Here is a 15,910-nt window from a genome sequence, read left to right on the forward strand (position 1 = left end):
AGCCTGTAAGCGCACCGTAGACAATGCGCACCAGCCCCGTTCAACAAAAGAGAGGCAACCAAGGAAGCAAAAGAAAAGAAGCACAAACTCAGTCGCATTTCAGCAGCATAATTTAATGCATCGAGTTGAACGGGGAAACAGCAAAATGGGTACATCACAGGAACACATAGAAAAACAAAAAAAAAGTTGCAAAGCGGCAGCAATCTCAAAGGAAAGTAAACAAAGAGCCACAACAAGGTACATCGGGAACACATTGTCAGTGAAAAACAGCTGTGATCCGCAGGGGATGAAGCAGGCGGGAAGCGAGAGCATCTCATTATCTCGTACAATTCATGTTCATTTATATGTTATCATAATGTCACCTGGTTCTTGGTCTAGCCCGAACAATGAGCTTATTGAAAAAATCATCATCGTTATCATCATTGCATAAGTTAAGAGAGATCTCTCCGCAAAGCAAACGCAAGCGCGTGAGTACAGGCGATAGTAGCGTTATTACCTTATGACAGTACATAGATAAACGCGGCATTTAAAGGCAATTGCGTAGTTCTAACAATTGACAGAACAGCAAGAATTGCACTTTGTCAAACGCGTATTCAAGACACGTGGGAAGGTCACGATATGTTAAGATAAATCACGTGAGAAGAACATTCTGATAAGCAAGTCTGCTTCAACGTCGTAGCTTGAACATCACAAAGACGTGCACTGCAGCCCTGCTCACAAAGGAGCGACTCAATAACATTTCAAGTGGCGCCATACGCTCAAGTCAAAGTGCTCAGTCTTGAGGCACTAGGTGGTTTATTTCCTAGTGACATGCTTAGATGAAATCGCTGAAGTCCTGCGACACTAGCGTCTAATCGAATTCAGGGAAAGAAAGTGCAGATAAAGTACGGCGTCGGGCTTTGCTCCACTTGCTCAACTGCGTCTATCCTTTCTTTGATTCTTTGCACGCGTCATAGAGTACTCTACTATTAGGACCACGGCGCATAAGATATGACGCAAAAAATCTAGCGCAAGGTCAATTAGGCGGGCGTGAAACCGATGCTCTACGACTTATTTAAACCGCAACTATAGCAATCATGTGTAAATTAGCTACAGAGAACAGCTATAGGAACATCACACTCAGGAAGCGTCAACGCGGAAGCCCGATGTATAGACAGCCGCTCAGTAAGACCACTCGATTTTGTTCATCCTTTTGATATAGTTGCTTATTACTGCTGTACGCAATTATTTTAAGACATGTCTAAAGTGCGATGTCATTTACAATTCTTGTAGCGATGTTGCTCCCATTGTTTGGTGCAGTACCAAGTGTGTAATGATCACGTCGCAAAGCAACGCGGCCCACGCGTTAGCTATAGAATGGTTCGCAGTGTGGTGGGCTATTGCATGCGCTGAGGGAGAAAGCTTGCTGACGGAATAGTGGCATCAGAAAAAAGAAGGGCCACACCGCGCACGCGGTCATCTCCTAAGTTTTCATAATTTCGACACATAGATCTCCAGCGCGACAAGGTATCGTTCAAAACTCTCCTTTCTCATTTGCTTATTGACGTGTAAATATGAAAACATTGAAATGTTTGCGCATCTATTTCCTCGACACTTCAGCATTGAAAGAGCTGAAAATAAATTTTCTGCCGTCACGAAAGGCACTCTCATTTTGATTTTCGGAAATATTGCTGTCCTCACGAAGCAACTCACGAAGGAAGCTCTTGCTGTAAGGAAAGTTCCTGTAGTACACCACGACATCGTGTGGTCATGAAATGAAGTCGTAAGTTTAATATATCGCCGTGAAAACAAAGTTTTTTGGTGTCACGACTAGTGTGCACACTTAGTAATATAACAAAAATGGGGGCAAATATTCGTGTGGTGAGTCTGCCTTACAGTCGCGGGAATGCAGTTTTCTGTAGTCACGACATAACTTCGGTTGTCATCACCAAACGTAGCGGCACGAATTGTCGTAACATATAGGAATAACCTTTCTTGTGATCCCAGCAACCCGTGTTCAATGTCTGAAGTTTTGTCGCGACGACGACGAGGCTAATTCCGTTGTCGTCACGACAGAAAGATTTGTCGTCTCAGCAATGTGTATATCTTACGACTTTATTCTCTCACCGTGCTCTTGAAAATTGGCAAGAGGCGTACTGCACAGCAGAACTCTGATGTGATCCGCAACGTGCCGGAGAAACAGCGTCTTAGACTGATGTTACCTGTTGGAAGCTAGCGGCAACTTGTTGCACGCCGTTTCGGGCACTAGAAGACCAGTACACTAGTTGTAGTAGTAATAATAAACAAGTAATAGTAGCAGCAGCAGTAGAGTGTTACGGCTACTGGAACAAGTCGTACGTGGGATGGCATGCTATAACCGTACCACGTGCTTGCAGCTTAACTTCAACGACCTTGCTACCAAGACAGAAAAACTTTGTTGCCACGACAAGACACCCGGCTGACGAGACACATTCTCGTCGTATACTGGGGCATTTTTCTGTCCTCACTGTGAACTGGATCAACTAACCGTGCGCGTTTGTGAGTAAAGTGTGCTACTAGGAAGACACGTGCGTGAGTAGAGTGTTTTCTATAACGTGTTGCTTACAATAAGTTCACGATAGGTTGTGCAACTTGTGCGCAGTGTAAAATGAGAGGCCACAGAACTATATGTATATATATGTAAGGCTAGATGTTGTGACTCTGTTGAGAAAAATACATAATATACAGACTAGCATGCGTTACTTGACAATTCCGGCTTCCGTACGTATCTCGGTATTGTTTAGGCGTGCAGTTCTCCAAGCATTTGAAACGAGTGCGCTTAAAGCTCTTCGAGCGACTCGAGAGGTGGCCAAAAGGCTAGCATTGACGATTCATAGTTAACCCGCTCCACGTAGCGGCTTAGCTATGAAAAAAAAATTGCTGCCGGCAGCAGGAACGAAAAGACCCTCGAGACTTTCTCTTCTTGGGAAAGTCGTAGCCTAGATGAGAAAGCTGTGTGAAAGTGTGAAAGTGTCACTTCACAAAGCCACGAAAGGCGCGTTTTTTGTGATGAAGTGCTGACAAAATGAAGACTGGAAAAAAAATTCATCGTCTTCAAGCAGGGCTGTTGTCGCTTCTCGATAATTAAGGCGTTGCTTAATGCGTTAAATGAAAACCGCTTTTCCGATCAGCAGACCTAGATGACTTTCAGTTCAAGAACCAAAGAAGAAAGGCTGAGTTTCCATGCGTGATTGATGAAAAGACGTAATAGCAAACAGACGATGTGGAAAATGTGTTTTTGTTACATTGAAAACTTGGCAAGCATAATGTTTGGCACGCGGGGGATGATTTGTTGAGTGCATGAGAACGTGACAATATCGTCGCGTTGTAGTGTCGGCGCCCGTGGCCATTGCCATGGTGTTGCAAAAGGAATCGCCGATTTTTTTTTTCGCTTCGGTTCCCACGCCGTATAGCGTCAGTGTGAAACTACATATAAGCATGTAGGACAGTTTCATAGAGATACTGCAATATTGACTTATTAAAATCTGCTGTCTATAATCTATATTTCATAGTCTTCAGCTTGGTCACTGTTCGGTTTTGCACCCTTAAGTACACTTTCGCGAATTTTCTTTGTCCCAGGGCACATCCAAAGTAGATGGCAAGCAATAGCATGGAGGAAAAGCGAAGGTAGTGGTGGCAATATGCCGTACACAGGAAAGCTATGAAAGAATCTGGCAACTTTCACAACAGAAGGAGTGCAAGCACCGAACACTGAAGAGTGTCTGCTTGTGCGTTCGTCTGAATACCAGCTTCGGGAGATTAACAGTCCGACATGACGAAAATTCAATCCAATCAAGCATCAGTTTGTAAATGTCATAAACTGTACTAGTGAGCATTGTTCGCTCCACGACATCCAAGAAAAAAAATATGCGCAGTGTTCAAGGAAAGGAAAGATTGCCACGCGCTCTCATCATGTACCCATAACAGTCTGCTTGCATATCAAACGTTAGATTTTCCTATACAAATATAATCTATTTTATACAATTATCCTTGCTCAAAGGCAGTTATGTGTCCAGTGTTGTAGTGACAGTTACTATCTTGCTATTGTTGGCACTGCTTTCATTATTACGTTTGGGAGGCGCCTTTACCCTGTTTGAAGCTTACGCAGTGGTCAAGCGCACCTGTTACTTCTCATTATGTTAGTCGAGATAACTTATTTCATAGATTCTTGCATAGATTAAGCGCGATAGTGTGAGATGAGCAACTCAGTTGCGTCGACGAGTGTTCGTCAGCAGCTGAGCCAACAGCAGAAGTGAGCGCAAGATAGCGAGTAGGCCAGTTGTCGACAAAATGTGTTTCGTAAAGTATGAGACCTGAAAATTTGGCACACTCTTTGTCGTTATCTGATGTCAAAGACTGGTAATTGTCCTGTAGTATTAAACCATGCGAAATGTGCCTGACTTGTGATGCACTACACCTTGAAAAGGTCATCAAGGACGCTAACTTCGTCATATGATCCCATAAAAGCGTACAGTGTTCGGAAACGAAAGTAAAGAAACGCTGTCATAGCACTAAAAACCTAAGCGCTCAAACTCCGACGTATACGACGTTACGGGGATGTAATACTCCTTTGTGACAACGCACTTAACCTCTTGAAAGTGGCACAACACCAGTTCGAACTAGAGAGTCGGAAATCAACGCAATATCTTAGATGCGAAGGAACGACCATGTGCATTGGAGGAAGGCTACCTAAACATGAAGGATGCTCAGGGCTTAGTTAATGTGTTACATATTAACCACGTATCTAGCTAAAGGCAAACTACAACCACGTCTGCTATGAGGCGCAGGGACAGATCTGTGTACAAGTGACATAGTTCTCATTTACTGAATTGTACAACTGAAGTTACTAGTTGTGCGTACAAGGGCTAGCTTTCTTCACGCAAGTCATCAGACCTGTCGCCGCGTAGACAAGAACGACAGCGTCGTGTCGTCAGTCAAACAGCTCTGCGCTTTGCCTGGAATTTCCCCGTAACAGGGACAGCATACCCTGAGGAAGCCTATACCTTGATAAATAAAGTTCACGTTCTCGCAGTGCATTACATTCAGGCTGAACAAATGCAGGTTCAAAAGAAGGCAAACACGGTACTATGATGAGCCGCGCCATACTACGCCCTTGGCGTAAGTAATTTATACATTCAGCGTATGTGAGACCAACAATGACTGTTCGAAAAGGCGGCGACAAAGATATTTAGACAAGTGATCAATCTAGTCTAGTTGTGCATTACATAGAGCAGTGGTCTTTCGGTTGAATGATATAGCGTGTGTGTTGCGTTCACAAGATATGTGCGGTTAATTACGCCTGCGTTGTCCTTTCCATGATTAAAGCGATTTGCAGTCAGTGTTACGAAATTTACCGAGCACTTAGGAACAACATAACGTCACTGCATAGGTTAATAAGGTCTCTTGTCTTTCTGTGCTGAAAACAGATGTTGCAAAGAATTCCGACACCCGGTCCCAGTAAAATAACCGCAGTATATCTCAAGTCAGTGATAGTTTTAATCGCCGCTTTTTCGCATACTGTTTCTCGATTTCCGTTAGCATCTATTTCGTAAACTTTGTTACAAATCTTATGATTGTCCGCTGCCGAGAACGCCACAAAGAGCCGTTGCTGAAGTTCTGATTTGTTGTTATACTTTAACGTTATGATATCCAAGAAACTCAAGCATCCGTGCCACTATAATTTAAGGCGTATGACACGGCTACAAATGTAGCTCCATGCGCGTATATGCAGGGGTACAGTCAAATATATATTACAGAGCCCACAGTGGCTCATGATCTGTGCAAAATGTAAAAGTGTCCCACAAGACTGTATATCCGATGGAAAAGCTATTCAGTGCACATTCACATGTCAGGTTAGAATGCAGGCGTTTGAGGAATAATTGTTGCTAAAAAATTAATTTGTTTCCCTATACTGCTCAATGGTTTTTTAATCGGAAAGTCGACATTAAATACTAAACAAAGACGTGCATCAACTATCAACTAAACTGAGTGCGATCGTAAAGACGCGGACAGGAGACCTGACGGCTCAAACATCGTGAAATGTTGATGTTAACGTAGGGGAGAATTTTCGCTTGGTCTTATATTGTCAGATCGCATTGGTACTTATACTTTTCTTTTAGTTTGCGGACTTCTCAATACTTTTTTGTCGTCGCATGATCAGTGAGTACAGAAAGCATACGGAAGCAGCGTAGCTATTTGCACGCTGCTTTTTCTTACTATAGTCCAACACAGCACTCAAAATTTGTATAAATCACGACATTGCAGTGGCTAGGACACAAGGAAGAAAAACCTCCGAGTGTACGCTACTAAATCCAACCTTACATTAAAAGAAACCTCAATGGAAATTTAAAGTAGGGACAACGTTCAGTTTGCCTTACAAAAAAAATTCAGGAGTCACCACGAAATTTTCCTTCGTTGCTTGTAACGATCGACACGTATTCAACAGAAAAAAAGACAATACAAATGCACAACTCTGGGACCGTCACTGAACAAGTGAGTAAGACCATGCAATACTTCCAGGAAGCAGCAATCTCGTCAAAGCAACAAACAGCCATCATAACCCAGCAAAATAACTAGGCACGGCAGAGCTCTTTAATGCATCGAAAACGTGCAACAGGCATCGAACGAAAGCAAAATACAAGAGGCTTGGCACAACTTCATGCCTGCAACGCCATATAAGACAGCTGTTCACGAGTCCATAGCAAACAATACGCACGGTGAAGCATTTTGAGCCAGAGTCCATCGCACCATGGGCCGCCTATAACGCCGAATTTCAAGTGGCGCAGAGAGCGCTAGGCACGCCGTTTTCGGCGTGTAAATTTTCTTGTGTGTTAAATCAAGGCTCGAACACTTTAAACCCCAGATGAAACTGACGTCAAGGGAAACTGGCGTCGTCGTACACCATTGCTGCAATCACTGCAGCTGCCACACGCAAGAGCAGCCAGAACAAATGCGCACAGCACGTTTAATTATATTTACCTGCCACGCCATCATAACGAACCTTGCTGCTACATGAGGTCGGCAAATTTTGTTCTTAGTCATGACGTTACAGTGACGTCGATGACGCGAGGTCCGGCATTTCGAGACCAAATGTAGCATCAAATTGAAACCTATCGTAATCGTTTCCCAACCTTCTCATATTTGCGAACTGTGATTTCCATTTTTTTTTTTTTTAGGTACAGGAAGCGTATCTTCGAGTTCCGTGAACTACCAATATATCAAGTACCCATTTACCAGCACATCTCTAAGCCGCCTGGAGCTTCGAGAAGCCAAATTTCTTTCGCTGTCTATACGGTGACACAAAAACCGTAAGCTTCACTTTCAAATTTCCTCAACATGTTCCTTCAGTCCACTTAAAAAGCAAGTGGACGTCAAAACTGCTCGGCGATTCATCGGGAAAATGTCAGAACAGAATCACGTGAGGCCGGTACGATGACTGCGCAGAATGCTTCTCACGTGCCCATACAATCACATAAATACATAACGCGACAAGAAGCAGTCATGCGAGTCGTAATAAACCGCCCTTTAATGGGGCACCTTTCCTCATAGACATTTCCGCAGGTCATGTACCTTGGTGGGGAAGAGTGAAGTTTGTCTCTTCAGAAAAAGCAGCGATTTCTACCTTGCTCTCCGACACAAAGCACGCTCACGACTAGATGACGATCACTTTCTACTAAGTGAACAAAAATATGCAAGTACAATTCCGTGCGTCATGTTATGAGGTCCATACTGCAAACGCAGTGCTTTTACACGTCAAACAACGACGACAAATTTTGCATACGTCACTGCGACAAACATGTTCGTCAGATGTGACACAAGCACAAGGCCTCTGCATATGCCTCTTTCCAGGAGTGCGCTCGAACATCCTGACACGAAACGAGTAGAACACGTCGGTAAAACCTGCCCAGTGAACTATGATATAGTGTGCGAATACTGCCGTATCCTGACGGCCGTGAAAATCTGCGAAAGTGTCAGCCGCGAGTTCATAAGTCGCCGCACAAAAAAGCAGGGGTGTCAATGTGTATAAAGTTTGCATCGGAAGGTTCCTAAGGCTAGCGCCGTTGCTCCTCTAGTTTTTTTTTTATTGTCGAAGTGATCGCAGACACTCTGTCATGTAAAACGCTAGAAGCCAGGTGACACTGATGTGTGAAAGAAATGACGTAGCCTCCGAAGTATCCGCGGGTTTGGCTACGTGAAGGTACTAGGCTAACCTACAGAAACGCAGGCGCTGAGCTGACTATGGGCAAGGAGGTCGGCTGGGGTTATTTTTTCTCAATAATTGCTCAGGTCTGCAGTAAGTGTAAGGTCTTGCAGTCGTCGTTTGCAGTTATCTTTCTCTGTTTTCTTTTTTCGATAATACCTAGGACTGTCAGCGAAAGTTACGCTTTCAGAATCGAGCTCCAAGCGCCTTTTTTTACTTCTCGTCTGCGTGGGCAGCCATAACTGTAGCCAATGCAAAAGACCACCGGCGCGTATTCGCTGCTTCTCTCTACCGTAAGCGATAAAGCGCTAAGTTTCGCAACAAGAAGTGAAGATAGAGAGCCACTTCTTTTTCTTCTCTCCTGTCTGCTTCAACGAGCAACGTTTGCCAACATCTGCGGAGGTCTGTCGACACTGGTGCGAAGCCTTGCGTGTACGCGCGATGTTAAATTCTGCTCCGTCACGCGCATATATCTCTGCATTTCTTTAGCCGTAGAGGACCCGCGATTGACAGCGCACATTACTTGTGCACATTTAGAACTCGCTGCACACCTACAGGCGCGGAAGATTACTGAAACTGGCTGACGCGATGACAACTGAATCTCTTCGCAGTCAACGATGCATTCTTCGCATTTGTGCCCATCTGAAACCCAGGTCCAGCATCCTGGCTGAGAGCGAATGCTCCTACGGCCGCTGTGTTCCCTAATCCCTGCGTGTCACTGCGCCTGTTTAACGAGTCACAGCTGTGGCTGTAAAGATGAGTCGCTATGTCATGTTTCTGCTTCAACCTATACAGCCAAAGGAAAAGAATGGTACAACCATGTGTCGACGCCAAAGAAGACAAGGTCGACGTACATGGCGGTTCAAATGATTCGATGAGTAAATGTTGACTATATCTTCTATTATCTGTATTTTTTCGTGTTAGGGATTAACTCATTTCATATCTTATTTGAATCGTATATTACGCCCAGTTACATTGGCTTTGTCTTCCAAGAAATATTCTTCGAAAGCGTGCCTCTATGTGTATGCATGAGCGACTTTACTCACTAATTCTTACAACCCAGATCATTTCCTTTTGATCAATATGGTTAATACCAAGGGATGAGCGAATCCAAATGGAAAAATAAACATGTTAAGCAAGCAACCGTCCACCTTGTTTCCTTTAGCATCAACACTTGCTTGACCCCTTTCTTCTTTTTTTTCTTTTGGCCAAGAGGCCAGGTAGGCCGGTGTCAGAGCTTATTTCATTGTAGAGCAAGCTGAACGACAAGGAGAACACAAAGGCACATTTGACGTACACATCGCGGTGTGTGTCAAAGGTGCCCTTCTGTTGTTTTTGTCTGTCATACAGCTTTCGCTAAAACAAAATAAGATATGCCGTACCAACAAGCGCCTATAGCTATCCCCACTTATGCCAGAGATACCGTAGTCTATGGTGCAATGTGTTTACTTTTCAAATATATTGGCACTAATTACGCTCGTACCACTAGTTTTAGCTATTCTACGACTAAATCTCGCTTCTTGTAGGCACCGCCGAAGCGGGCTTCCGGAAACCATTGTCTAGCGCGAGCCCTGCTTATTCCAAGCTAAGTCGATCCCTAATGCGGGCCGTGCGGCAGCTTTGCCCCAACATGCATATATATACGGCGGTGCACCCTTTACAGGGGGTATATTGCAATACAGGTATTGTTCGACTGTATGGCGCTTATTACACCCTTACCGCTAATTTTACCTACTGTGCGAATAATTCTTGCTTCCTGTCTCACTGAGACCTCTAGTTTCATACCTCTTGCGACTTGCTAGCACAGTCCCGAGGCGCAAAAGTGACGTTTTCTTTTTTTCTGGAAGTAGTTAAAAGGTACTCAGATCCCAGGTACTCCAAACCTCACGAAGTCAGCTAAGAAGACCTTGTCTTCAAAAATGAACTCGGGGGATCAGGTCGACCAGCGCACTAACTACACAGTTATGACTGCTCGCGCGAAACGAATGAGTTATTTCACAGCCAAGCTCTCTTGTGTCGCGCTGCCAGAACCTGTCGTTCAAGAGGAACCCGCCTTTGCAAACAAACTCAACGTTGCACTCGATTCACAACAGTGCTTTACAGTCGCCGCTGTCATAGCGTGTGGTGAGAGATCCGAGAAAAGTCACTTCTCGCGTGCGCACACGTTCGGTCGCTACTACCTGGTGGTGAGCCTGAGCCTGCGGATGAAACTCTTGCTCTTGGGCTTACTTGAGTCGGCGCGACCGCCGTTGCTGCTCGCGTCGTCGCCTTCCACGTCGAGCAGCTCGCGGCGCGACGATCGCGGCGGGTGGGCGCTCACGTAGCGGCCCGTACCGCCGATGCTGCCCAGGCTGTCGGCCGAGCGGTCCTGCGTCGTGGCGACAGAAAAGGAAGCAGGCGCGCGCAATCCAGCGTCATGTCGGGGACCTATTTTGCGCGGTGTCAAGTTTAATTCGAAAAGTATGGTGAGGTTACCCATACGCACGGAGTAAGACACTTAGGAGGGGCGACCAGATAAGGTCACAATTGTTGTATGCGCCGACGGGGCCATATACAGTGGCGGCGCCATGCGGCGCGTCGGAGAAGCCGCAGCGAAAAAAAAAAATGCAGCGCCCGGGCAGGCCGCTCCGGCGCGCTCTCAACGGCGGTAATTTCTTTCCAGGCCGCCAGGCGCCGCCAGCACGATAACGGCTCCGCGGGCTTGTGACTTTTTCTGGTCGCCGCAAACAGCGGAGTTTCTACTCCTAAATGTTTCTTGCTCCGTGCCCATACGTGATAGAAACATTACTGCAGTAGATCCCGTAGTGTGGAATAAAAAACTGACACGGGGACATCCTATGTTTACAAATATGGGGTAATTGTAAAGAAAAGAGCTGTCACTAAGTGCGAACCTGTGAATAAGCTTAGTAACGATAAGCATCTTGACATAACAGACAGAGTGAATGAGAGTACGAGTGAGTGAGTGAGTGAGTGAGTGAGTGAGTGAGTGAGTGAGTGAGTGAGTGAGTGAGTGAGTGAGTGAGTGAGTGAGTGAGTGAGTGAGTGAGTGAGTGAGTGAGTGAGTGAGTGAGTGAGTGAGTGAGGCGAGCGAGTGCAGTCAGTGAGCGCGGCGTGCCATTCCCGCTGTCTTTCTCACCTCGACGAGATAAGGCGAGAAGCGGTGCGCACTGGCCGCGTCTTCGCTGTCCTCGTCTTCGGCCGCGGCGGCCGCAGCGGCCTCTTTCTCCCTCTGCAGTTGCCGTTGCCTCCATGGAGCCATGTCCGAGTGGTAGGAGCGCACGCTGGGTGTCGGCGAGTTGCGACTTGGTGACACTGCGCACACACGCAGTTAGCAAGAAAGTGAACGAGGGTGACAAAAGAATTTTTAAAGATCGACAGCCTTCACCAATTTTTCCGTTTCTCAACACATTTTCTGCGACAGCAGCAGACTCTCCACAGCGGACATACCGCCATTCTATAGAAAGCATCTTCTTTTGGGTTTGCGCAACGTTTTCCCCACGCGCTACAGCTGGTGTCTTCAATTCGTCGCTCCGTATTGCACAGGACTGCCCGAGGCGCTGTTTGCGGATTATGAACGTTGACGTGCTCGGCGTCTTTGGCAGTCAGGAACGACAAATCGAAGAGACCCTGCACTGCCTACCATGGCCTCCGAATACCTGCCCCAACGACTCCAACCTCAAAGAATCTCAGGGGCTTAAACGCTCCTGTCGCACCCTCCTTCTTGCCATCATCACCCTCTATCTCTCTTTCGTTCTCTCTTTCCATTCCCCAGAGCAAAGCAACAAGATAAAGCGCATTAGCTCAAGGCCCAACCTTTCTGTCTTCCTACAAACAAAAGTTATTCACGTTGCAATCGAACATGTTTGTCCTCGCCGAGGCCACTAGCGTTCATCCGAACCCTGCTTTGGATGATCAAAGCTGCTGACTCACGGTCGGACGCATGTTCTGTGCCAGCAGAGTCCGCAGGGCCCTCGGGCTTGAGCCGCTCCGAGCTCTGGTCCGGCGACAGCGGGAACCCGCTGCCCATCCGTGGACTGGCCGACGAGTCGCTGTCCGCTGCGCCGGCATTCGCAGGTGAGTGGAGAAAGAGGAACACTTTCACAAAATTCACAAAATTCACTTCACAAAATTCGGTGTTACCGGTGACGTAGGCGTGAGCAGCCGCACTGGTGGCGTCATCTCGTGGCGCAAACCAGAGAGATCAAATAGTTATTATTTCAGCGATCAATCGCATTCTACCTAGCTGCCGGTGCAAAGCGTGGTAGCCACGTAATCGTCAACGATTCAGTTTCTTTTTCCTCTGGCGAGAGCAGTCTCTCCAATACGAAAACGTTTCAAACACGTTGATATTGAACAAAGAGTTGCAAGATGTCGTTATCAGCGCCACTACTTCCACTCACATCCCGAATGACTCAGTATTCTCTTAAGGATAATACGTACAAGGAAAATCTAAAGTTCGTTAAAAGAAAATTTTAACCGAACGGATTAAGTTTAGCAGTTCACGAATCACCAGAACACCGGATATTCAGAAGACAACAGCAGAGCTGGTGGCGACAACTTGTGACAGGTTGTCCAACCGCAAATCGTAAGAGTCATTTTTTAATGTTATTGTCGAAGGAAAGAAAGAAAGCCGCTGCGCATTGCGGACTATGCTGTTATCGAAGCATTTAGACACCAGCAACCGAGTAGTGTACCGTACGCAATTTCAATAATGGTTTTGTACGCTTTGGTTGAACTAATTGTTGCGAGCTGGGGTAATCAGCACTGCCAGTCATGCGTAAGTGTCCAGTATCCGGTAAACAGCAGTACGTGCACATGTGCGAACTAACCGAAGATATACGCCGAGCTTATAGCACTCCGAGCGAACTGGAAAACGACATGTGCCAGACAGCAGTCGGTCGGAATCGATACTCATGTAATGTTGTAATACCCGGCGGTCGAATTAAAGTAACAGAAGGGGTGTTAAGGTAACGAAAACACCATTTGACGGAGGCAGGGGAATAGGTCCCGTGACAAGATTAGGAAAGCCTACCTCCCCTACATGTTTTCCTTGGCTTCTTTGTCTGGCGGCTTCGTGTGGTAGCATTAATAGCATTATAGCATTATAGCAGCAGCATTTAATAGCACCCAGCTTATACCAGCAGCACGTTCGTTTAGGCTACTTATATCGCCAACGCGAATCAACGCGTGCACGGCGACAACCAAGTCTACGCCTTGGCATCAACAACAGTACGGATCACACGCATTCATCAATTTTCGCGGCGCGCCTGCACAACATTACGATTCGCTCCTCGGGCCTACTGCATGGGATGCTTTAGTAGAAAAAAAAATGATTAATTAACCACGTGTCGTTCCGTCTGCGCCGCATCATTTCCCACGTGTAACGCGCACCGCGCAAACCACTCCACCCGTTCTGTCCGGCTTTCATGTCGTCCGGGGCCCTTCTTTAAAAGTTCCCGGCGAGGTCCACTTAGTGCGCCAGGAGGCGGCCTCGGCCGCATATACGTGTCAGCGAACTTAATCCTCTTACGGCCGGGGGACTCGGCAAGTCTTCTGACGCCGCCAGACGCCCTTCAGCTAGAGATCCCGTGCCGACTTCCTCTGCGGCTGAAAATAGGTGGTGAAGTCACCTAAAGCCGGCCTAATTCTTCGACATGCTTTCGCTTCCAACAAATGCGTGCAGTACAGTAGAAAAGCTACTGCGGACCGCGTCGACCAGTGCGGAACCGGGATCAGGTAAAGGTTCGGTCCCATGTTAATGAGATGTACGGACAGGTTATAGTTGTCCGACCATTGTTGTCAGAGATGCAGCGCACTTCCAGACACATTATCTTTGAGAAAAAAGAATGGGCTATCCATTTTTCTCTATTATTGAATTTACTCGGCATTAAATTAGATTACGCAATCCTATGAACTTATATTTACAGATAGCAACATTTTAGACGGGTAAATTGTCTTCTAACATGCGTCTCGAAAGATGAGTGCCTGCAGCCTCAAACCTTTCTTGATTTTATTCTTCTATCTCTTGTTCTATTTTCAAATATGTGTCATATCTGTGATAGCCATTTTCCATCCGCTGTACAAGAGCATCATAACTGTTCGCCAGAAGGAAGGCCTGACGGCTGTTCCTGGGTTGCTTTAATAAATATCTATAATTATTATTTGAAAACGTATAACACTTAACAAATACGTAAAAGGAAAGGAACAAGGAACACCGGAGGTCGCACTCATTACAGCAGACACGCGGACAAACCGCTCTCTGCTTCCGCGTTTGCCCATGTGCCCTGCGTCAGCAGCAACAACAACAACACTGGCATCTTACAATGTCCCCATTGTGCGCCGCTAATCCGTCGCTGATCCTTCCGTGCGATCGATACACCACGCTTGGGAGGATTAGCCACGGACCAGCGGACGATCGAGCCTCCAGTAAGTTCTCAATCCTGATCGGCTTACGCGGTCCATATAGCTTTGTCCACACTAGTCGCACTTCAGAAGACAGAGGGTAGAGGCTCTTGGATTGGGTCGCGAACTTCTTGCCGTGAAGGTGGAGAACTAGCAAGGGGGGGGTGAACAATAGAGGGGGGGGGGGCAACTAAACCACCTTCGGGTTGCGCGCGCCGCCTACAGCCATAGCGGGTATTTAAGCGCGCATAGCTCGCCGCCGAGGGGCGTCGATGCCGCAGTAACGCGTCGCCACCTCCTGACGAGTTCATTATCGAATGACAGGGGCTGGGGACGCTCTGTAGTCCCGAGGGAGAGAGCGCGTCGCTGATTTGAATGTCGCGCGAGCGCGGTATATAGCCACCGAGATCAAACAGTTAAGTCGAAGGGGCGCGTGCGAAGCGAGAGAAGACGCGACGCAGCGTGCCGGCTATGCGAGACTTAGCAGGCGAGAGCGCGCTCCGGAAAACCAGATTGGAAGTTGGTTTCTCCAATCGGGAGTGGCGCCGTTAATGGAAGAAAGAAAGAAAGAAAGAAAGAAAGAAAGAAAGAAAGAAAGAAAGAAAGAAAGAAAGAAAGAAAGAAAGAAAGGAAGAAGCCAGTTGACGCCCACTTTTTTAGTGCTGCCCCAGACGCTGAACGCCGATCACAGACGATCGCAGTTTCTTCCATCATGGAGAGCAAGCTCTCGGAGACACACGCACGATCATACTTTTTTACAGACGTAACAAAAAAGTTCGGCAGCATGTTACACTCCTGTTACAAGTGAAGGCGAAAGCCAGATTGCACACGTGGTAATGCATTAAGTTATATGATCGGAGGGGTCAGAGTTCTTGCAAGACACAGCGAGCCGCAGTGTGAAGTACACGTGTGGCGCTTAAGAGGAAGCTTTAGTTCGAGTGCTCCTATCTAAATACATGTAAAAGGAGAATTCATTTTTCTCGGCAACCGCTGCACCAAATTTGACGAGGTTTGTTGCATTTAAAAGACAAACTTATAATCTAGTGACTGTTGGTTTCGAATTTTTGAGTTATGTCGTCAATTTTTTATTACAAATTGGCTAAAATCGAAAATTTTCAGAAAACGAAACTATCAAGTTTACAACTCTGTAACTCAACCACTAAAAACGATAATACAATTCTGTGAATTGAATCTAATAGTACATCTAAAGCGGACAAAATTGATATGTTACACATGAATATAAAGAAATTTAATCATAGGGAAATACAACTTTTGCAAAACCGTTGTAAC

The 15,910-nt window shown here is 46.3% G+C and overlaps 1 protein-coding gene across 1 annotated transcript in view; it reads right to left on the bottom strand.

Moving 5' to 3' along the window:
* Nucleotides 1-92: 92 nt before the first annotated feature.
* The window catches only part of LOC142575488 (uncharacterized), a 164,073-nt gene continuing 148,255 nt past the window's right edge, over nt 93-15,910 (bottom strand). Inside the window, exons 8-10 of the mRNA XM_075684895.1 lie at nt 12,149-12,274; nt 11,355-11,530; nt 93-10,586 (exon numbers count right to left, since the gene is read on the bottom strand). Of these exons, the coding sequence (XP_075541010.1) occupies nt 10,395-10,586; nt 11,355-11,530; nt 12,149-12,274 (494 nt within the window). The 3' untranslated portion in view covers nt 93-10,394. The remainder of the gene's footprint in view (nt 10,587-11,354; nt 11,531-12,148; nt 12,275-15,910) is intronic.

This window comes from Dermacentor variabilis, chromosome 3 (genome assembly GCF_050947875.1).
Source record: "Dermacentor variabilis isolate Ectoservices chromosome 3, ASM5094787v1, whole genome shotgun sequence".
Classification (NCBI taxonomy): domain Eukaryota; kingdom Metazoa; phylum Arthropoda; class Arachnida; order Ixodida; family Ixodidae; genus Dermacentor; species Dermacentor variabilis.